At 45.1% G+C, this 15172-nt stretch overlaps 1 protein-coding gene across 3 annotated transcripts in view; it reads left to right on the top strand.

Moving 5' to 3' along the window:
* COG2 (component of oligomeric golgi complex 2) overlaps nt 1–14857 on the top strand; it is a 39575-nt gene extending 24718 nt beyond the window's left edge. For 2 of the 3 annotated variants that reach the window (XM_019757371.2, XM_074316439.1), the window contains 8 exons: nt 5121–5182; nt 6217–6368; nt 8268–8465; nt 9275–9347; nt 9637–9779; nt 11203–11342; nt 12560–12740; nt 14244–14857. In XM_019757371.2, the coding sequence (XP_019612930.2) occupies nt 5121–5182; nt 6217–6368; nt 8268–8465; nt 9275–9347; nt 9637–9779; nt 11203–11342; nt 12560–12740; nt 14244–14345 (1051 nt within the window). In that variant the 3' untranslated portion in view covers nt 14346–14857. The remainder of the gene's footprint in view (nt 1–5120; nt 5183–6216; nt 6369–8267; nt 8466–9274; nt 9348–9636; nt 9780–11202; nt 11343–12559; nt 12741–14243) is intronic. The other variant, XM_019757372.2, reaches the window with a different exon arrangement.
* Nucleotides 14858–15172: the final 315 nt, after the last annotated feature.

Here is a 15172-nt window from a genome sequence, read left to right on the forward strand (position 1 = left end):
ATGCTATCACCTGTGTCAGTAGGTGATTTTATTAACTACTTGAGGAATTTTATGATAAATCCATTACAATATATATGTTCCATTAGAAAAATAGGTGATAATAGCCATTTTTGCAGATTCTCATGAATGAGGTCATGGTAAGTTCCTCTGTAGAGTGGCATTAATGAGAGCGTTTTAATTGAAATGCTCTGTAAAGAATCAGGGTTTTTGTTTAAATTTCTGGGTGCTTTCGTTCATTGTGATGCAGTCCTTTTCCTGAGTTCTGAGGGAAAAGTACAGAGGGGAATACAGTAAGAATCACGTACTGTGATTATGATACGTGTGTGATTGAGAATGTATGTAGTCACCTTTGGTAGTGAAATCACAGTTTTCCGAAGATTAGTAAGGCGCCCTTTCACACGTACAATGCTGTGGCTTATGCTTAATTTCCTGGGGTTACATCATTATGTATCTTGTCCTTTAGTAGGAAACTAAGGACTTGTTCATCTAAAAGTCATGGACTACACTGGGGACATGATCAAGATGAAGCCAGGGCAACAAGCCCTTTTGATTCATGATCAGAATTTAAAATAGTGAAAGACTGCAGTAGAGAAATAACGTTTACATTTTACCATTTCTTTTGTAGTCCAAATTGGGAATTAGATTGCCTTAGATATCTGATGCCATCACAGCACATCCTTCTTCCTCCTGCCTCCAAACTCCTCTGCTGGACTGGGCCCCACAGTGGTAGCCCAGCCTCGCTGCAGCCAGTGCCCCTCATTCCAGGTTCTCCCAAAGCTAGTACTTCAGCCTTAACATGTGTTGAAACTCAGCCAGTTTCCTGACTTTTTTCCTTCCCCAGATTTTAGACTTAAGCATTCAAGGGGTTGGTTAACTTTTCTTTATAAACTGTTTTATTTCAAATTAATGAAATTTTTAAAAATTATGTTTGAGTTATAAAGTATGGGACTTGTTCTCAATATGTTTGTTTTTCCATTTAAAAAATAAACTCAAGTAATACTTTGTAGGACTCGCCTATTGATTTTTGTCAGGCGTTGGATTGTTTACCTTGAGCCATGACAAAAAGTTCTGCACACACGGCTGAGTCAGGGTTGCACTGTTACCCGTCACTTCAGGTTATTTAAAGTAAGCCTAAAACCGGTGGGGTGGGAATGTTTGACATGTTTCTAAGGAGAAATATTAACATTGCGCTCTTAGTAACGGGTCTGTGCCTGGAGCTGACTATGCCTCCATCCCAGGCATCTTCAGGGTAGAGGGCAGCTGCCCCCCCACCTCTGTGAACACATTGGTCCCCTCACTGCCCCTAATACCCTATTGTGTCTGCATTTCTTTTGTTCTTACAGGAGTATTGGAAGTAGGTTTAGGATTCCGTTTCTCATAGGAACAAAATAAATGCAAATGTGATTTTAAAAAAGCAGCCTCAAATTTAGTGAGTCAGTGGCTACCTGGAAACTGGTATTAACTCCTTAAATGCCAAAGTCTACGTTTTAGGTCTTTTTTAATTGACATCTTTCTAGATTTTATGTATTTCCAGAACATTTGTATGTGTATTCTGTATGTTTTCTTCAGTACATACTGAACATACCTCCTTTGTGATGTAGAATTCATAGTGTTAACGCGCTTCCATTTCCCTCTGCCCTCCTTAATTAATTATGCACGCGCAGTGGAGACGCGCGGTGCGCAGAGTGGACGTGCACTCCACAGGGTTTCCGAAACTCAGGGCAGTTCCTTGCTCTCTAGCCACAGCCACAACTATTATTATTACCCTTTTCATTTTTTGATAAGTACTTTTATATTATTGTAGGCCTGTGGCATGCATGGAGTAATATGTCTAGACACCTTGCCCAAACCCAAATTTAAGAATTTAGAAATGTTTGTATTTGGAGTCGGCCTTCTTAGAAATATCTATCAAGAGTAGAATGACATTCCATATACATGTGAAAACTACAGCACAACTTCTCAAGTTTCACCAAAGTATCTATCCTCTCTCATGTTTTGCCATTTTCCAAAAAGAAACATGACCAGATGTAACCTTCATTCCTGGAAGTGACTGCCCAGGAAAGTTACATGAGGCTGTGCTGGGCTCCTGGCTGGGGAGGCACAGCTCTGTCAAGTGAAGGAGGCAATTCAACTTTCATGGATCTTTCCACTTGGTCAGAATCAGGATGTCTCTGAACTGCTGTAGTGCCTGCTGCATCTGTTTTCTGTATTTTTTCAGAATTATCATAAATACATAAAATTTCGTCTCCCATGTCTTTACTTACTACTAAATCTCACCTACTCCTCCTTGTCATTGTAGAGCTTCAAGCTGACTGCTTGTCATACTGCATTCCAGTGTGACAGTGCCATATGTTATGGAACCATTTTCTTGCTTGGGACCATTTAGGTGGCTTCCAGTTTTTCCCACTTATAAGCAGTGCTGTGTTAGCTGTCAGGCTTGTTCTTTGTTGGAGGTTACTTCCTATACTTTGCAGAGATTTTGAAAAAAGGTGGAGTTAGGGGCCTGGGTTGAGAGCTCAATGCTGGTTTGCTCTCCCAGCTGCAGAGCTGTCCCTTGTCCCTTCTTTTCATTGTGCTTACGGTCACTGCTTCCTTTTGCTGCCATTCAGGGGCTAGTGTCCAGTGCTCTTGTCTCTTATCCCACTTTTCTATCTGTCACTTGTTCCTTCTGTGCCTCATTGCCACATGGAGTGACTAGCATTACATGAGCTTCGTTAGGCAGTCATAGGATTCCTTTCTTTCCATGGAGCATATAGGAAGCTGCGGGAAACTAGCCAGCCCCAGTGGTCCCAGGTGCCCTTAGAGGCTCCTGCTCTCAGCTGCTTTGCACCCTCGTTGAGGGCAGGGCTGCTGCTTTTTGTCTGAAGTGCTGTTTCTTTTACTCTTCAGACAATTTCCTTAAACTCAGTCTGAACTGCTTTTTAAAAGCATCTATGTACTATCAGAAAACCAAAATTACCAATTAGGTAAATGGAGCTTAAGCGTGTATCAGAACTTACTGCTAGCAAGGGCCTAGCAGGTGATAGAAGAATGTGCTGGTACAGAGGTTTGAAGATGTCAGAGTTGTATGGTTGGGGAACAGAGCTACGTCAGCACTTAAATAAAGTGCAGTCGTGTGCTGCATGGCAATATGTCAGCCATTGACAAATCACACGTATGACGGTGGTCCCGTAAGATTATAAAGGAGCTGAATTTCCTTTAAAAGATGGAAGGGTATGTGGTTCGGGGGGATTTTTTTTTTTTTTCTCTGAGGGAGCAATATCTGTGCGCTTGGCAGTAGATGCCCTCTCATAGCACCTCAATCTTGGGTGCACGGATGACACCGCAATCAGCCAGCCACTGACCTGTCTCAGCACAGAGGAGCCCCACCCCCACCCCCGAGTGCTACATATTCAGAGGGCACCACAGCCCTCCCAGGTCCAGCTCGACGGTCTTCAGGACACTGCTGTAACTTCTTTGTTGAGGACCCAAGATGCTGCATGAGGACACAGGTCCCCAGGAGCCTCCTCAAGTAGTAAGTGCCACGGCCACTTGAGTGAAAGCTTCCGGTGGTGGTGTGGAGCCAGCCTGTCCCTGTGCTTGGGAAATAGTTTCAGGTCACAATGATATAAAGCATAGGTAAGTTTTATGTCTTCCATCAGTTCAATGCTAGAAAGAGCCCTTTGTGCTAGATTTGGTCAATGGAATTGAAAAATTTCCAAAGTCAAAATATTGAGTTCTCGGTTCTACACTGTCCATGTGCAACACCTCTTCTTTTTTTTTCTTTTTTTTTTATGAATACCACAAAGTTTCTTAATCTCACCACTGCTCCAACATGCAGTAGCCAAAGCCACATTGCCATGAGAGTTCCCTGTGTGTCTTTATCTCTCCATCTTGATGTGTGATTCCTACTGGTCCTCAGCCAGTTTCTCTTCAATATTTCCCATCAGTCCAGCCCACATCTCTGTTCATGGAGCAGCATGGACAGCTTCCACGTCCTGTTTCTAACCTTTCAGAAGGAAGCGGGGGGAGGGCTTGTGGGACAATGTTTAAAAGTCTCCAGGAGTGGGTGGTTTTGTCCTAGGCCTCACGCCACTCACACTCACTGTCCGACTCACCCAGAGCAGCTTCCCGTCCTGCAGGCTGCATCCAGACTGAGTGCCCTGTGCAGGTGGACCATTTGGTATCTTTTATACCGTGTTTTTGCTGTGCCTTTTGTAAGTTTAGATACACAAATACTTACAGTTGGCTACAGTACCCAGTACAGGCACGTGCCATCCGTACAGGTTTGTAGCCCGGGAGCAATGGGCTGTACCACCGCCGAGGTGTCCAGTGAGCGGTAGCCCAGGTGTGTGCGTGTGTGCCTCTGTGATGTTCGTGTAGCCATGAGGCGCCTAATGATGCACGTCTCAGAACGTGTGCCCTCGTTAAGCAGAACATGACTATATATTTATACAGTTTCATTTCACAAAGTCATAAATGTGTCCACCTCAGTTATTAAAACAGGAGTATGTACAAGGTGATCTCAGATGCGGGGTGGGCCAGCTGTCAACAGGAAAAGCAGAAGCTCGCTTAGGAGCAGTGGTGCAAACACTGAACAGCTGCCTATAACAGGGCAGCAGAAACTCAAGCACCAGGCACCGAGCCGTTCTGGCTTTAACTGGCTACTGCAGTGTGTTTCTCAAGCTGCAAACAAAGATATAGAATACAGCTTTCCCATTTCTTAATTTGGGGCCATTTCCTTTCCTGCTGATACGGATGGATTGGAGAAACCACAGTCTCATCACCTTGAGGTGATCACGTTATTATGGTCACAGGGGACTTGCCAGAATTGACTTCTTGGTGGAGACAACGAGGCAGATTGTTTGGTATGAAAAACATCGGGTTTGTTGTGATTCAGATCGGCTACAAATAACCGGCAGACCCTATATGACAACAGCTTAATCAAGATAAGTTTATTTCTTGCTCGGTAAAAAGAAGGCTGGGAGAACAGGCAATCCAGGGCTGGCTGGGCACCTCTGAGCGTTGGCTTTATCGACAAGCCAGTGCCAGAAGTTCCTGGTACTTAGCGAGGGAGGAAAGCAGATGCGAAAGGCGTCTAGTGGCAGCATCAACACTAATTGGCACTCTTGTTGTCTCAGATTCAGAGAAATAGCGGGGTCCTTAGAAGCAGCACTTACAGATGTACTGGAAGACGCTCCAGGTAACTTCCCCAAAGTGGTAAATGACAGGCTATCCCTGAATGTGTATAAGCTCACCAAGGCATGTAGACCTAATGCCCGAAGTACTTTCACCCTTTCCTATCATAGAGTAAGTTAGACATTCAAGACTTAGTTTAACTTCTTTTTTTTTAAGAGGCAAAAAGAAATCCAACTTGTTGCTGTGTAGTTTCTTGTTTTATAGAGGTGATAGAAGATGCTTTAAGAATATAGGACGCAGAGTTCATTTTCACTCCTGAATATCAAATATCAAGGGAACACAGCCCCTGGTGTGCTTAAGGGATATGCCCTTTTCATAGCAGACTGGCCACGAGCTGCCTTTCCCCACACGGCCCTTCATCCCTGAAGACGGCTCAGCTGGGGCTTGGGGCTCCAGGACATTGGGCACCAGTCCTGGGACACAGGGCAGGCAGGTGACAGTGGTCAGTGTGCAGACTTTCTGAACGTGTTTGCATTTTTTACAGCCTGGTCAGTCTCGTGTTATGTCGTAGTCATTTCTAGTGGCCAGTCACGTAATGTGTGGCTGTTTTATAGCCACATAGATCTCTAGGCTGCTGCACTTACATACGTGCCCCCTTTCCTGCAGCTATGTCAATCTGAGCTGCATCTTTTCGCCTGAAAGTTTTCATCTGTCTTTGCCCAAAATGGTCATATGAGTATGTGATTGACTTCTTACTTACAAATAGTATGTTCAGGTCGGGGAGGGGTAAACACATGAAAGAGGACAAGTTCAAACCCAAAGTTTAAACCCCTGCAAGTGACTGGCACTAGGACTCATGTTTGTTGATTTGGTGTAAAATACTTATTAACAAATTACTGGAATCATGTGAAGTCAGAAAATGCGTTGCCGTGAGAGGTGGTGTAGTGACGGGATACGGCCACCCGGTCATCCCTGGCACCTCCACTCACAGCTCTGCTGCCCAGAATGCCACTTTCTTCACTCCTGAATTTCACCTGGAAAACATTAGGGTGTAGCCTTAATTCACTGAGATGCCTTCAGTGTGTGTGTTTTCTCTAGCCGGAAGTTCGTTTTGCCTCTTGGCTTCTCAGAGAACATGGAGCAGCCTTCAGAGGTGCTGGTCAGACGCCATGTTCCTGCCGTCACTCGCGCATCGTCTGTGGAGACTCACGCTGCAGATTCTGGCGCGGTACTCCGTGTTTGTCAACGAGGTGAGGGCTGGTGCAAATTAGTACCTTAGGTTCGATGGCTTAACTTTTCAAAGGCCACATTGTCCTGAGAGGTTAGATTGGAGGACAGCAACAGGCTCCGTTCTCAGGTCTGCATCCGTCTCTGTCTGGGCATTCCTTTTCCATCTAGAAGTTGCCTTCAGGCCTATTTACCATCTCATATTCAGTGGAAAGCACCACACTGATGGGCTCATTTTCCCTGCTCAAAACCAGAATCTTTGAGGTGCTTCCAAATTAACACAAAGATGCTCGTTTTAATGAAAATGATTAGAAATGAAAATATACATATATTAATAGTTAACGTTTGGAAATTTAAAAGTCATATGATCATTGAGATTAAAAAGTAGTAAAATGAACCTTTCCTTCATTTCACTGTATCCTGCTTTTCCCCCTCATCACATGGTTGATTTTATTAAACGTCTACATGCCTGTGGTGACTTACTAGATGCTATGCTAAAGCCATGAGACTGCCCCACACGTCACTGCTGAGCACAAGCCTCTGCCAGGGCCTGCACCAGCCTTTCAGCCTCACAGATGCCCTGTCTCCATGGACAGTCTCAAGGGACAGACATATACCCTGGCCGTTGCAATGTGATGAGTGTGAAAGTAGAGGGGTGTGTGTGTGTTTGTTTTAAGGAAAGGCACCGTGAAGACGGCATCCACTGAAAGAAAGACCGTCCTTGTTAACTGGACCACGAGGGACCCTGGTCTTGCACAGGCTCCCGAGTCAGACAAAAATCAGACCTGCCTCTACCACCTTTTAATTTGTGGCCTTGGGAAAATTAGAAATTAGCTCCACGAGTCTCAGATTCTTCATCTGTGATATAGGGAAACAGCTTCTACACGTTTGTCCTGGGGAGTAGAGATGCTTGTTGACCAACAACCTGTTGACTTAAAGTTCCTGGCAGATAATGGGAGCTCAGAGGAAGTTAGTTCCCTCCCTTCCTTTTGGCTTCTCTCTGCTCAGAGGGGTCCTAACAGACCAGCCTAGTCCGTCAGTGTTTCTGAAGACAGGCGGGATGGACGACTCTTCAGCCAGGCCTGGGCCTGCTGCGCCAGCGTTCCTGCCAGCCAGTAGTACCTCTTATAGCTCTAATGAATTACTTTACCTCGAACATTCAGTATATCATTCTTTCTTTTTTTTACATACATTTTATTGGGGAATACTGGGGAACAGTGTGTTTCTCCAGGGCCCATCAGCTCCAAGTCATTGGACTTCAGTCTAGTTGTGGAGGCCACAGCTCAGCTCCAAGTCCAGGTGCCGTTTTCAATCTTTAGTTGCCGGGGGCACAGCCCACCTTCCCATGCGGGAATCGAATGGGCAACCTTGTTGAAAGCTTGTGCTCTAACCAACTGAGCCATCTGGCTGCCCCCATTCTTCTCTTGATACCAGTGTACTTCTCTTTGGTTATTCCCTTGTAGCAATCCATTGTGCAAAGAACACTTTTGTTTGTGTCATTTTAAGCATAGTGAGGTTTGAATTTTGATTTTTTCACCCTTATTAATATTATAATGATAAATTTGTTAAGTAAACTCAGTAAATTACCTAATATAGTTAATTATATGTTATGGTAAATTTAGGTAAATGCAGTAAATTATTTACCTAATATAGTTAATCTTTAAAAACCTGTGATGTTCCAGAAATTAATTTGCCTTTGGTTTAGTGACCTGTTATTTGACTTGGCCTCGTGTGAGTGTTTCTCCCGAGGAATCAGCCGCAAGGTCAGGGAGGCTTGTGCTCGTCTCTCAGGGCTTCACGCCGCCTGGAGAGACGTTTGGTGTTCTTTCATTACGAGCATCTTAGCTGACTTGTTGACCCACATATAAATGCTTGTGAATCTTGCTCGTGGAAAGTATTTAATCACTGAAACCCTTTTTCAGCTTTTACTCAGGCCCATCTCTAATGAAAGTGCCAAGGATATTAAAAACCCTGTGGTAACTGGTAGCAAAGACCCTTCTGTTACCCAAGGAAATAGTGAAGACCAGGGCAGTGGCCCCTCTGAAAGCAAGCCAGCGGCCTCCATTTCCAGCACTCAGCTCGTGCATGTGGTCGCAGACCTGGACAGGCTCCAGGAACAGGTGAGCTGTGTCCCAGAAGCATGCCGAGTGCTCGCTACAGTGTCTTCTCCAAAAGGAATTTGTGCAGAGATGACGCCATCGCCCCGTGGGGCTTAGATTTGTGGCCCAGGGTTCCTCCAGAGAACATCTCATCCATCTCCCTTTCTTGGTGCTTCTCCCACTTTCCCTGCTGGTCTGGTATTGTGTCAGCCTGGAGCCTCTGCCGCTTTTCTGGTGGTGACGTTCCAGGCTCAGCTCAAGCTGTGGGCCACTTGCTTTTCCCATTAGCTCAGTGCACTGTGCAGGCACGCTCATTAGTGGACTGGATTTTAATTGTTTCTCATTCACTTACCAAGTATTTCATGGTAGCATTCATTCTGCAGCTATACTTTGAAAGTACTGAGCTATTAAAGTTTCTTCCTGTTTTCTGCATATGAGTCCCATGTTTTTGCTTGTACCATTAAGAGAACTTTGTAGGATAAATTTCTCTTTTAAGTGCTCTGCTACACAATTGTGCTTTCCTCAAGTTTAAATATTCTGTGGTACTTAAACAAATACTTTATGTTTTGCGCAAAAACATGGTCTTTATCGGAGCTTTTCCGGTACTGGGAGAGCCCCAGAATAGAAAAGATGTTGCTTATTTTCTGGCCTGTGATGTCGGAGTCTCTCGTGGAGGCATTCATTGAGAATTTTGCTTTTTTCTGATGAGTCACTGCAAGTCCTACGTTTAGTTTCATCATTCATTAGCAGTGTTCTAGAGTTTGTAGATGCAAATTGCCTCTTCCTTTGATTTATAAAAAGTAACAATATATAACGTGCATATTTTTCAGCTTCCAGAACTCTTGGAAACAATCAAGCCAAAACTTGAAATGATTGGCTTTAAGAATTTTTCTTCTGTCTCAGGTAAAAACAAATCTTTAGACTTAGCAAATCTTTGAATAAGAAAAGAATTTGAATAAAATTGTAGAGACTGTTGGATATATTTAAGCTGCCATGCTCTTCTGTAGTTGTAAATCCTTGCTTGTTTCTGTCTTCTGTTCTATGATTATAACTTTCCTAAGAGAGATACTGTGTTTACTTCTAATTGATTTGATGTATTGTAGTACACGCTCTAGATACTCTGACAGCATTTACACTAAAGTTCATGCCTGGACCTGAGTGCAGGCTAAGCCCAATATGTGTGTGTCCGCAGCAGCCCTGGCGGACTCCCAGCTGTCCCTGTCGGCCTGCGTACCGCCCTTGAGTAGCAGGATCGTCCGAGACTTGAGTGAGTCTTGCTTCAATTACCTGAAAAGTGCCCTGGAGGTTCCCCGGCTCTACCGAAGAACCAATAAGGTCAGTGCCGGCGGCCGTTGAAAGGAGGTGGGGGGGGGGGGGGGCAGGATGCCACCGGCTGGGGGAAGCTGGGCGACAGACGCAGGTCAGGTCGGCTCAGGGTGTACCCCTGCCCAAGACAGACGGAATCTGTCTCATCAGAGAAACCAGTTTGAGAGGCGGCATCCACACTGGGTGTTCAGGTGCTTTGGTAGTTGGACCTGGGCAGTCTGAACTGTTTCTGGATTCTTTTGGCCATAAGAAAGATTGTATTTTCAAAAGAGGCATTTTAATAAATTATTTTGAGTCCTATTTTTTTGTCTTCATATCTTGTATTCGAAGAAATTAGAATTGACCTGTTCCCGTCTGTTGCCATTGGAAGTACCTGCTTTTCTCCTGTCTCTTTACTGGATGCATGTGGAGAAGCTGCATCAGAAATACTGAAGGCATTTGTAGCGTGAAAAGTTCAACGCACACTGGTGTTTTCTCATTTTATAGACTGGTGATTTGGGAATTCAGTCTTACCGGTGTTTTAGTTTCCCTATTGAACTCTCATTTTCACCAATTTACACTTACTTCATTCTTGCTAGATCTCACTTAATTTTCCCTCAGATTTTCTTCTTTCCCAGTTGTGGGTTTGGATTTTAGGTAGTTTACGACTGAAATTATTCTCGGGAACTGTAAAGGTCTCCAAGACGCAGTGCTGTTTTGGAATTTCCCTGGAGCTCCTACAGACATGCCTGGTGTAGGGCCAGCCTGTGCAGGGCCCTCGTCTGCTGTGTGTGTCACTGCCACCCGCCTCAGGGCTCTGGATGAGTGCTCTTTACTGTTGGCTGAGATTGAGCTAATCTCTGTGCTGTTCTCTTCCTTTTAAAATCTGGACACGCGGTAGAATTACCACTTCTAGCAAGAGTACCTTGTCATCTGATTTTTCTCTTTCTGGTCTGACTCAAAGCACCCACATACAAGTGGGGCAGACAGACCTATTTTATGTTGCCGAATGCATTTTTCTTTAATCTACCAACTTTCCCTTCTGTTCGCTAGGATGCTATATTTACCAAGTGCTTGCACTGTAGGTCAGACAGTATCCCAGGCTCACTCCACCCATATCACACACTGAGTCAGACCTGGACTTGAATGAGATTGCCCGTGACCTGTGTGCACGTTGAAAAGATGGGAGCAGCCCCCAGGGTATGGAGCGGTCAGTGGTTAGCCCAGCACCTGAATCCAGTCGGGCTCCAAACGCGTCCTCCACTCTGTCCTCTTCCAGACCTGCCCCTGTTCTCCAGGCTTCTTTCTGTAGACAACACTAATGTTATTTTTTCAAGGAAGGGAGATTGTACAGGTCTCAAAACGAACAATACTGGTGTCGTTTTGAACTTGAGGTTCAAATCACTTTCTCTTTTTTCCTATGCATCCTTCACCCCTACCAACATTACTCCAGGAGGTGCCAACGACAGCTTCCTCGTACGTGGACAGTGCCCTGAAGCCGTTTTACCAGCTTCAGAGTGGGCACAAGGATAAGCTCAAACAAGCACTAATGCAGCAGTGGTTAGAAGACGCGCTCTCTGAGAGTACGCAGAAGTAAGTAACCTGCAAGCAGACCGTTCTGGACTTGCAGAGGGTGGCCTGAAACGATGATCAGAGCATCAAATCGCTTCATCACTGGACAAGTCAGGGAGGCACGCACTCCCTTCCCCTCTGTGAACAGTTGATCTGTGCCCGCTCCACTGGCCCCACCCAAGGCTCCACCTGGGCTGCAGCCAACCAGGCAGGGTTCACACTGGGCCTGGCATCTCCCAGGTCACGCACCTGTCAGGGGGCCGGGCATATTCCGCTCCCCTGGGCACACCTGCCTTTGCTGTCCCTGATGCCATCTCATACAGGCATCAGTCTACGAGTCATGTCACAGTTTTTGTTTTAAGATCCTTTTGCTCCTGGCTCTCAGGCCAAATGGCTCTAATCATGTTAGATAATCAAAGGACTTACAGAGGGGAGACCATTGTAATCAAGGAAGAAACAATGTAATTACATCTGGTAAGGGATCGGTATCTAAAACCCTCCAACCCTTGAAAATATGAGAAAGTCTTCAGAATCACTGTGGTTGAACGTCTCATTTTTAATTCATTGTACTTCTCCCCAAATGCCAGCACTGGGTTATGTCAAAGAGTATATTTATTATTCAGTTTTATTGTTGAGTTTTGTTTAATTATTAATTTTGCAACAGTGTTTTATTTCAATTAGTTGTTAAGCAGCATTTGTGGGTTAATTTAGAACATAAAAATGAATTATAATGTTGTTTCTGTGGGCATATGTATTTTAAATGCCAAGTAATCAGTTTGTAACCAAAGTTTTTAAATGTAACTCTTTTATAATTTAGACAGCATATTGAGACTGTTTTGAAGACAATGAGTTTTAGTTAAAATTTTGAAATGCTTTTACTCTTTAAAAGATGAGCTGTGCCTAGAACTGATTGTAAATGAACTTGTTAACTTGCATTTGGGGAAGAGGTGCAGTTGTCCATCCGCCATGTAAGAAGACACTTTGCCCGAGGTTTTCTCTTAGTGTCCAGGAGTACAATTTTAAACAAAGTCCAGGTACATATTTCTGAAGTTCTGAGGGACTGCAGTGCTAAAGAGTCAAGACCCTGTTTTTCTTTCAATCTTAAGAAACGTTAAATATTCACTGTGGCTGATTTTTTATTGGAAGTGCATTTTTATCTTAAAAATCTCTGTTTTTGGTCCACAAAGCCAGTTAGTGTACTGTGTGGTACACATGCCCCGGTGTGTTTTGTGCTCCAGGTACTGTGAGACGGTGTCTGACATCCTGCATTCCGTGAGGAAGATGGAGGAGAGCCTGAAGAGGCTCAAACAAGCCCGGAAAACCACCTCCCCCAGCCCCGGCGGGTCCGGCGGCGGCATGAGTGATGATGACAAAATCAGGCTGCAGCTGGCCTTGGATGTTGAGTACTTAGGAGAACAGGTAATCGGGAGCCATCGTCAATTTCAGGGACTCTGAAACTGCATTCTGTGGGTCCCTGGTGGTTCCTGTGCACCCAGAGATGCGGCTAAGGGCCCATTCCCTGTGCTAGAAAAAAGACCTGGGCCCCACAATACTTGAAGGTAAAGGATTCGCACCTGGGAATTAGGAGAAAAGAGAGAAGAATACTGAACATGGACTTTTGAAATCCAGTAGATTGATCTTTGGTGCAATGACATCTGCTTGGTCACCAGCGTTCATGTTTGCGAAACCCATAGAGTGGGTGCTCAGAGTTGGTGTCCTTCTGGCCACTGCCGGGAGAGTGACGGGTGCCATCTCGGTGCCACATCGGGATCTTCTGAAATATTTGTTAGTCGGCTTAGAGTAAGTAGGAAAGCTTTAGCCCATGGAGCCTGCAGTAGGCCACGGGAGAAACCCTCTGAGCTCAGCCTTGTTTCCTGCCTGGGCTCGTAGGTTTTCTGGGAAACACATTTTGTAGTCGCAGCGTGTGGATGCATACTAAGGTGTGTATTGTCACTTAGGAGGCAGATACACGTTACATAGAAGGCCTTTCATTCTGTCACTGAGGTGACTTCCTTGAGTATCGTAAGACTTTCAGACACTCAGAAAGTGACTATACACTGTTCACGTTTTCTTTATCATGGTAGTTCCTCAGGAAAGGCTTTTTTGCTAGAGAAAGAGAAATAAAATTGTAACATTTCCATCAGAAGATGCTTGGTTTTCTAGCTCACTAATAATCTGCTTTTACACATCAGGGTCATCAATGAAAATCTAAATTTTTCTGCTTTGAGGTGAATTTAGACATACTCCCTGGCAAAAGTTCATTGTCATGTTTATTTCACAAGAGAAACTTAAAGTATTTTTATAAGCAAGAAAGTTTGTACAAAAACAAGAACAAATAAGCACAAGAAAGAAAGGGCGGATGGCAGGGAAGACGGAGGGGGTGGGGGTTCCTCATCCCAGGGCCCAGAACGAACCACAACACACAAATACTGAATACTTGATGCAGATTTTCCAGTACTTCCTGTGCGTGTGTGCGCGCGTGCATGCATATGTGTGTACGTGCGTGCCTGTGTGTGTGGGTGTTTTGATGTTGTCACACTGAAGTAGAACACGGAGTGCTGAGTCTCAGTAACCCAGTAATCCGCAGCAGTTGCTACGCCAAAGTTTCCCATTAATCAGATGTGGTGAATTTTCTTTTCCAGTCCACAAAGGAGGCTCTCGCTATGTTAGATTCTCATTTGATGGACCGACATAAATTAACACACTTGCTTCTAGAATGCCAAGTGATTGACCCAAAAAGTAAAGTAAAATAAGTAAATCCTTTGTTCTAAAAGGAAAAAATATTCTGCCAGTCTTGAAGGAACTGTTTTTATCTTATTTAGTAGAGGGTGGGGTTGGATATTTTGTTGTATTTTTTATAAAGGTCTTTTTTCATAGTCATTTTCAGTTGCAATAACTGAATTGCCCTCTTGGCCATTGCAGATACAGAAGCTGGGCCTGCAAAGCAAGGACATAAAGAGCTTCCCAGCTCTCACTGCGCTTGTCGCTGCTGCCAAGGACCAGGCGACAGCAGAGCAGCCGTAGGCATCTCTGCGGGAGGAGACGGCTCTCCTGTCACCAGCCGCAGCCTCTGCAGCAGAGCTTGCACCAAATCTCAGCGACACGCAGTGCGGCCTGCCCAGCACGCCTGGGGCTCCTCACCCAGAAACACAAAGGCCTTTTCCGTTATATGGAAGATCGTTTTTAAGACGTGAAACTTTCTACTATAGTTTACAGAGCAAATTATTTTATTTTTATCGTAAATCTTAGTGAGGAAGAGGTGATTTCTAAAATATTGAAGTAACTATGTGTGCACATATGAAGTGCCCTCTGACCCTGCAGCTAGGAGCTGCTGGCTGCAGTGGGGGACCCATGTGTGCACCACGCTTCTCCAGACGAATGCTGCACGTTGACCAACCTTCAAAAGAGGCTGTAAAACGGCAGCCCTCCCTCCTCCCACGGGATTTAAAACAGGTCGCGCTCATCACCCAGATCTCCATCGGGAGCTGGGACCGCTCCGGAGGATTTATTTTCTAAATAAAAGGAGTGTCCGCCAAGTTGTGTGCTTTCCTTTGTGAATTCAGCACACGTTGAGTACCCTTCCTCACTCGTGCCCTGGGATGACACGTTTTTTTTACGGGCCAGGCAGGCCCCTCTCACGCCCCTTGGGAGGGTCCTGTCCATCCTTGAAGTTCCTTTTAGACTGTGGAGTCCTGGAAGCCAGCAGCCCCCGCCCTTCCTGGCAGCAAGTCCTGGGTGTAGGGGAGGCTGAAGAGCTGGGAAGGGAGAGGAGTTCAGGGCACGCAGTGGGCTCGGTAACGCAGCCAGCACAGGCCTGCCAGCCCTCGCGCTTGTGTGAAGTCTGCCCTCAG

The sequence above is a fragment of the Rhinolophus sinicus genome, linkage group LG12 (assembly GCF_036562045.2).
Source record: "Rhinolophus sinicus isolate RSC01 linkage group LG12, ASM3656204v1, whole genome shotgun sequence".
NCBI lineage: Eukaryota > Metazoa > Chordata > Mammalia > Chiroptera > Rhinolophidae > Rhinolophus > Rhinolophus sinicus.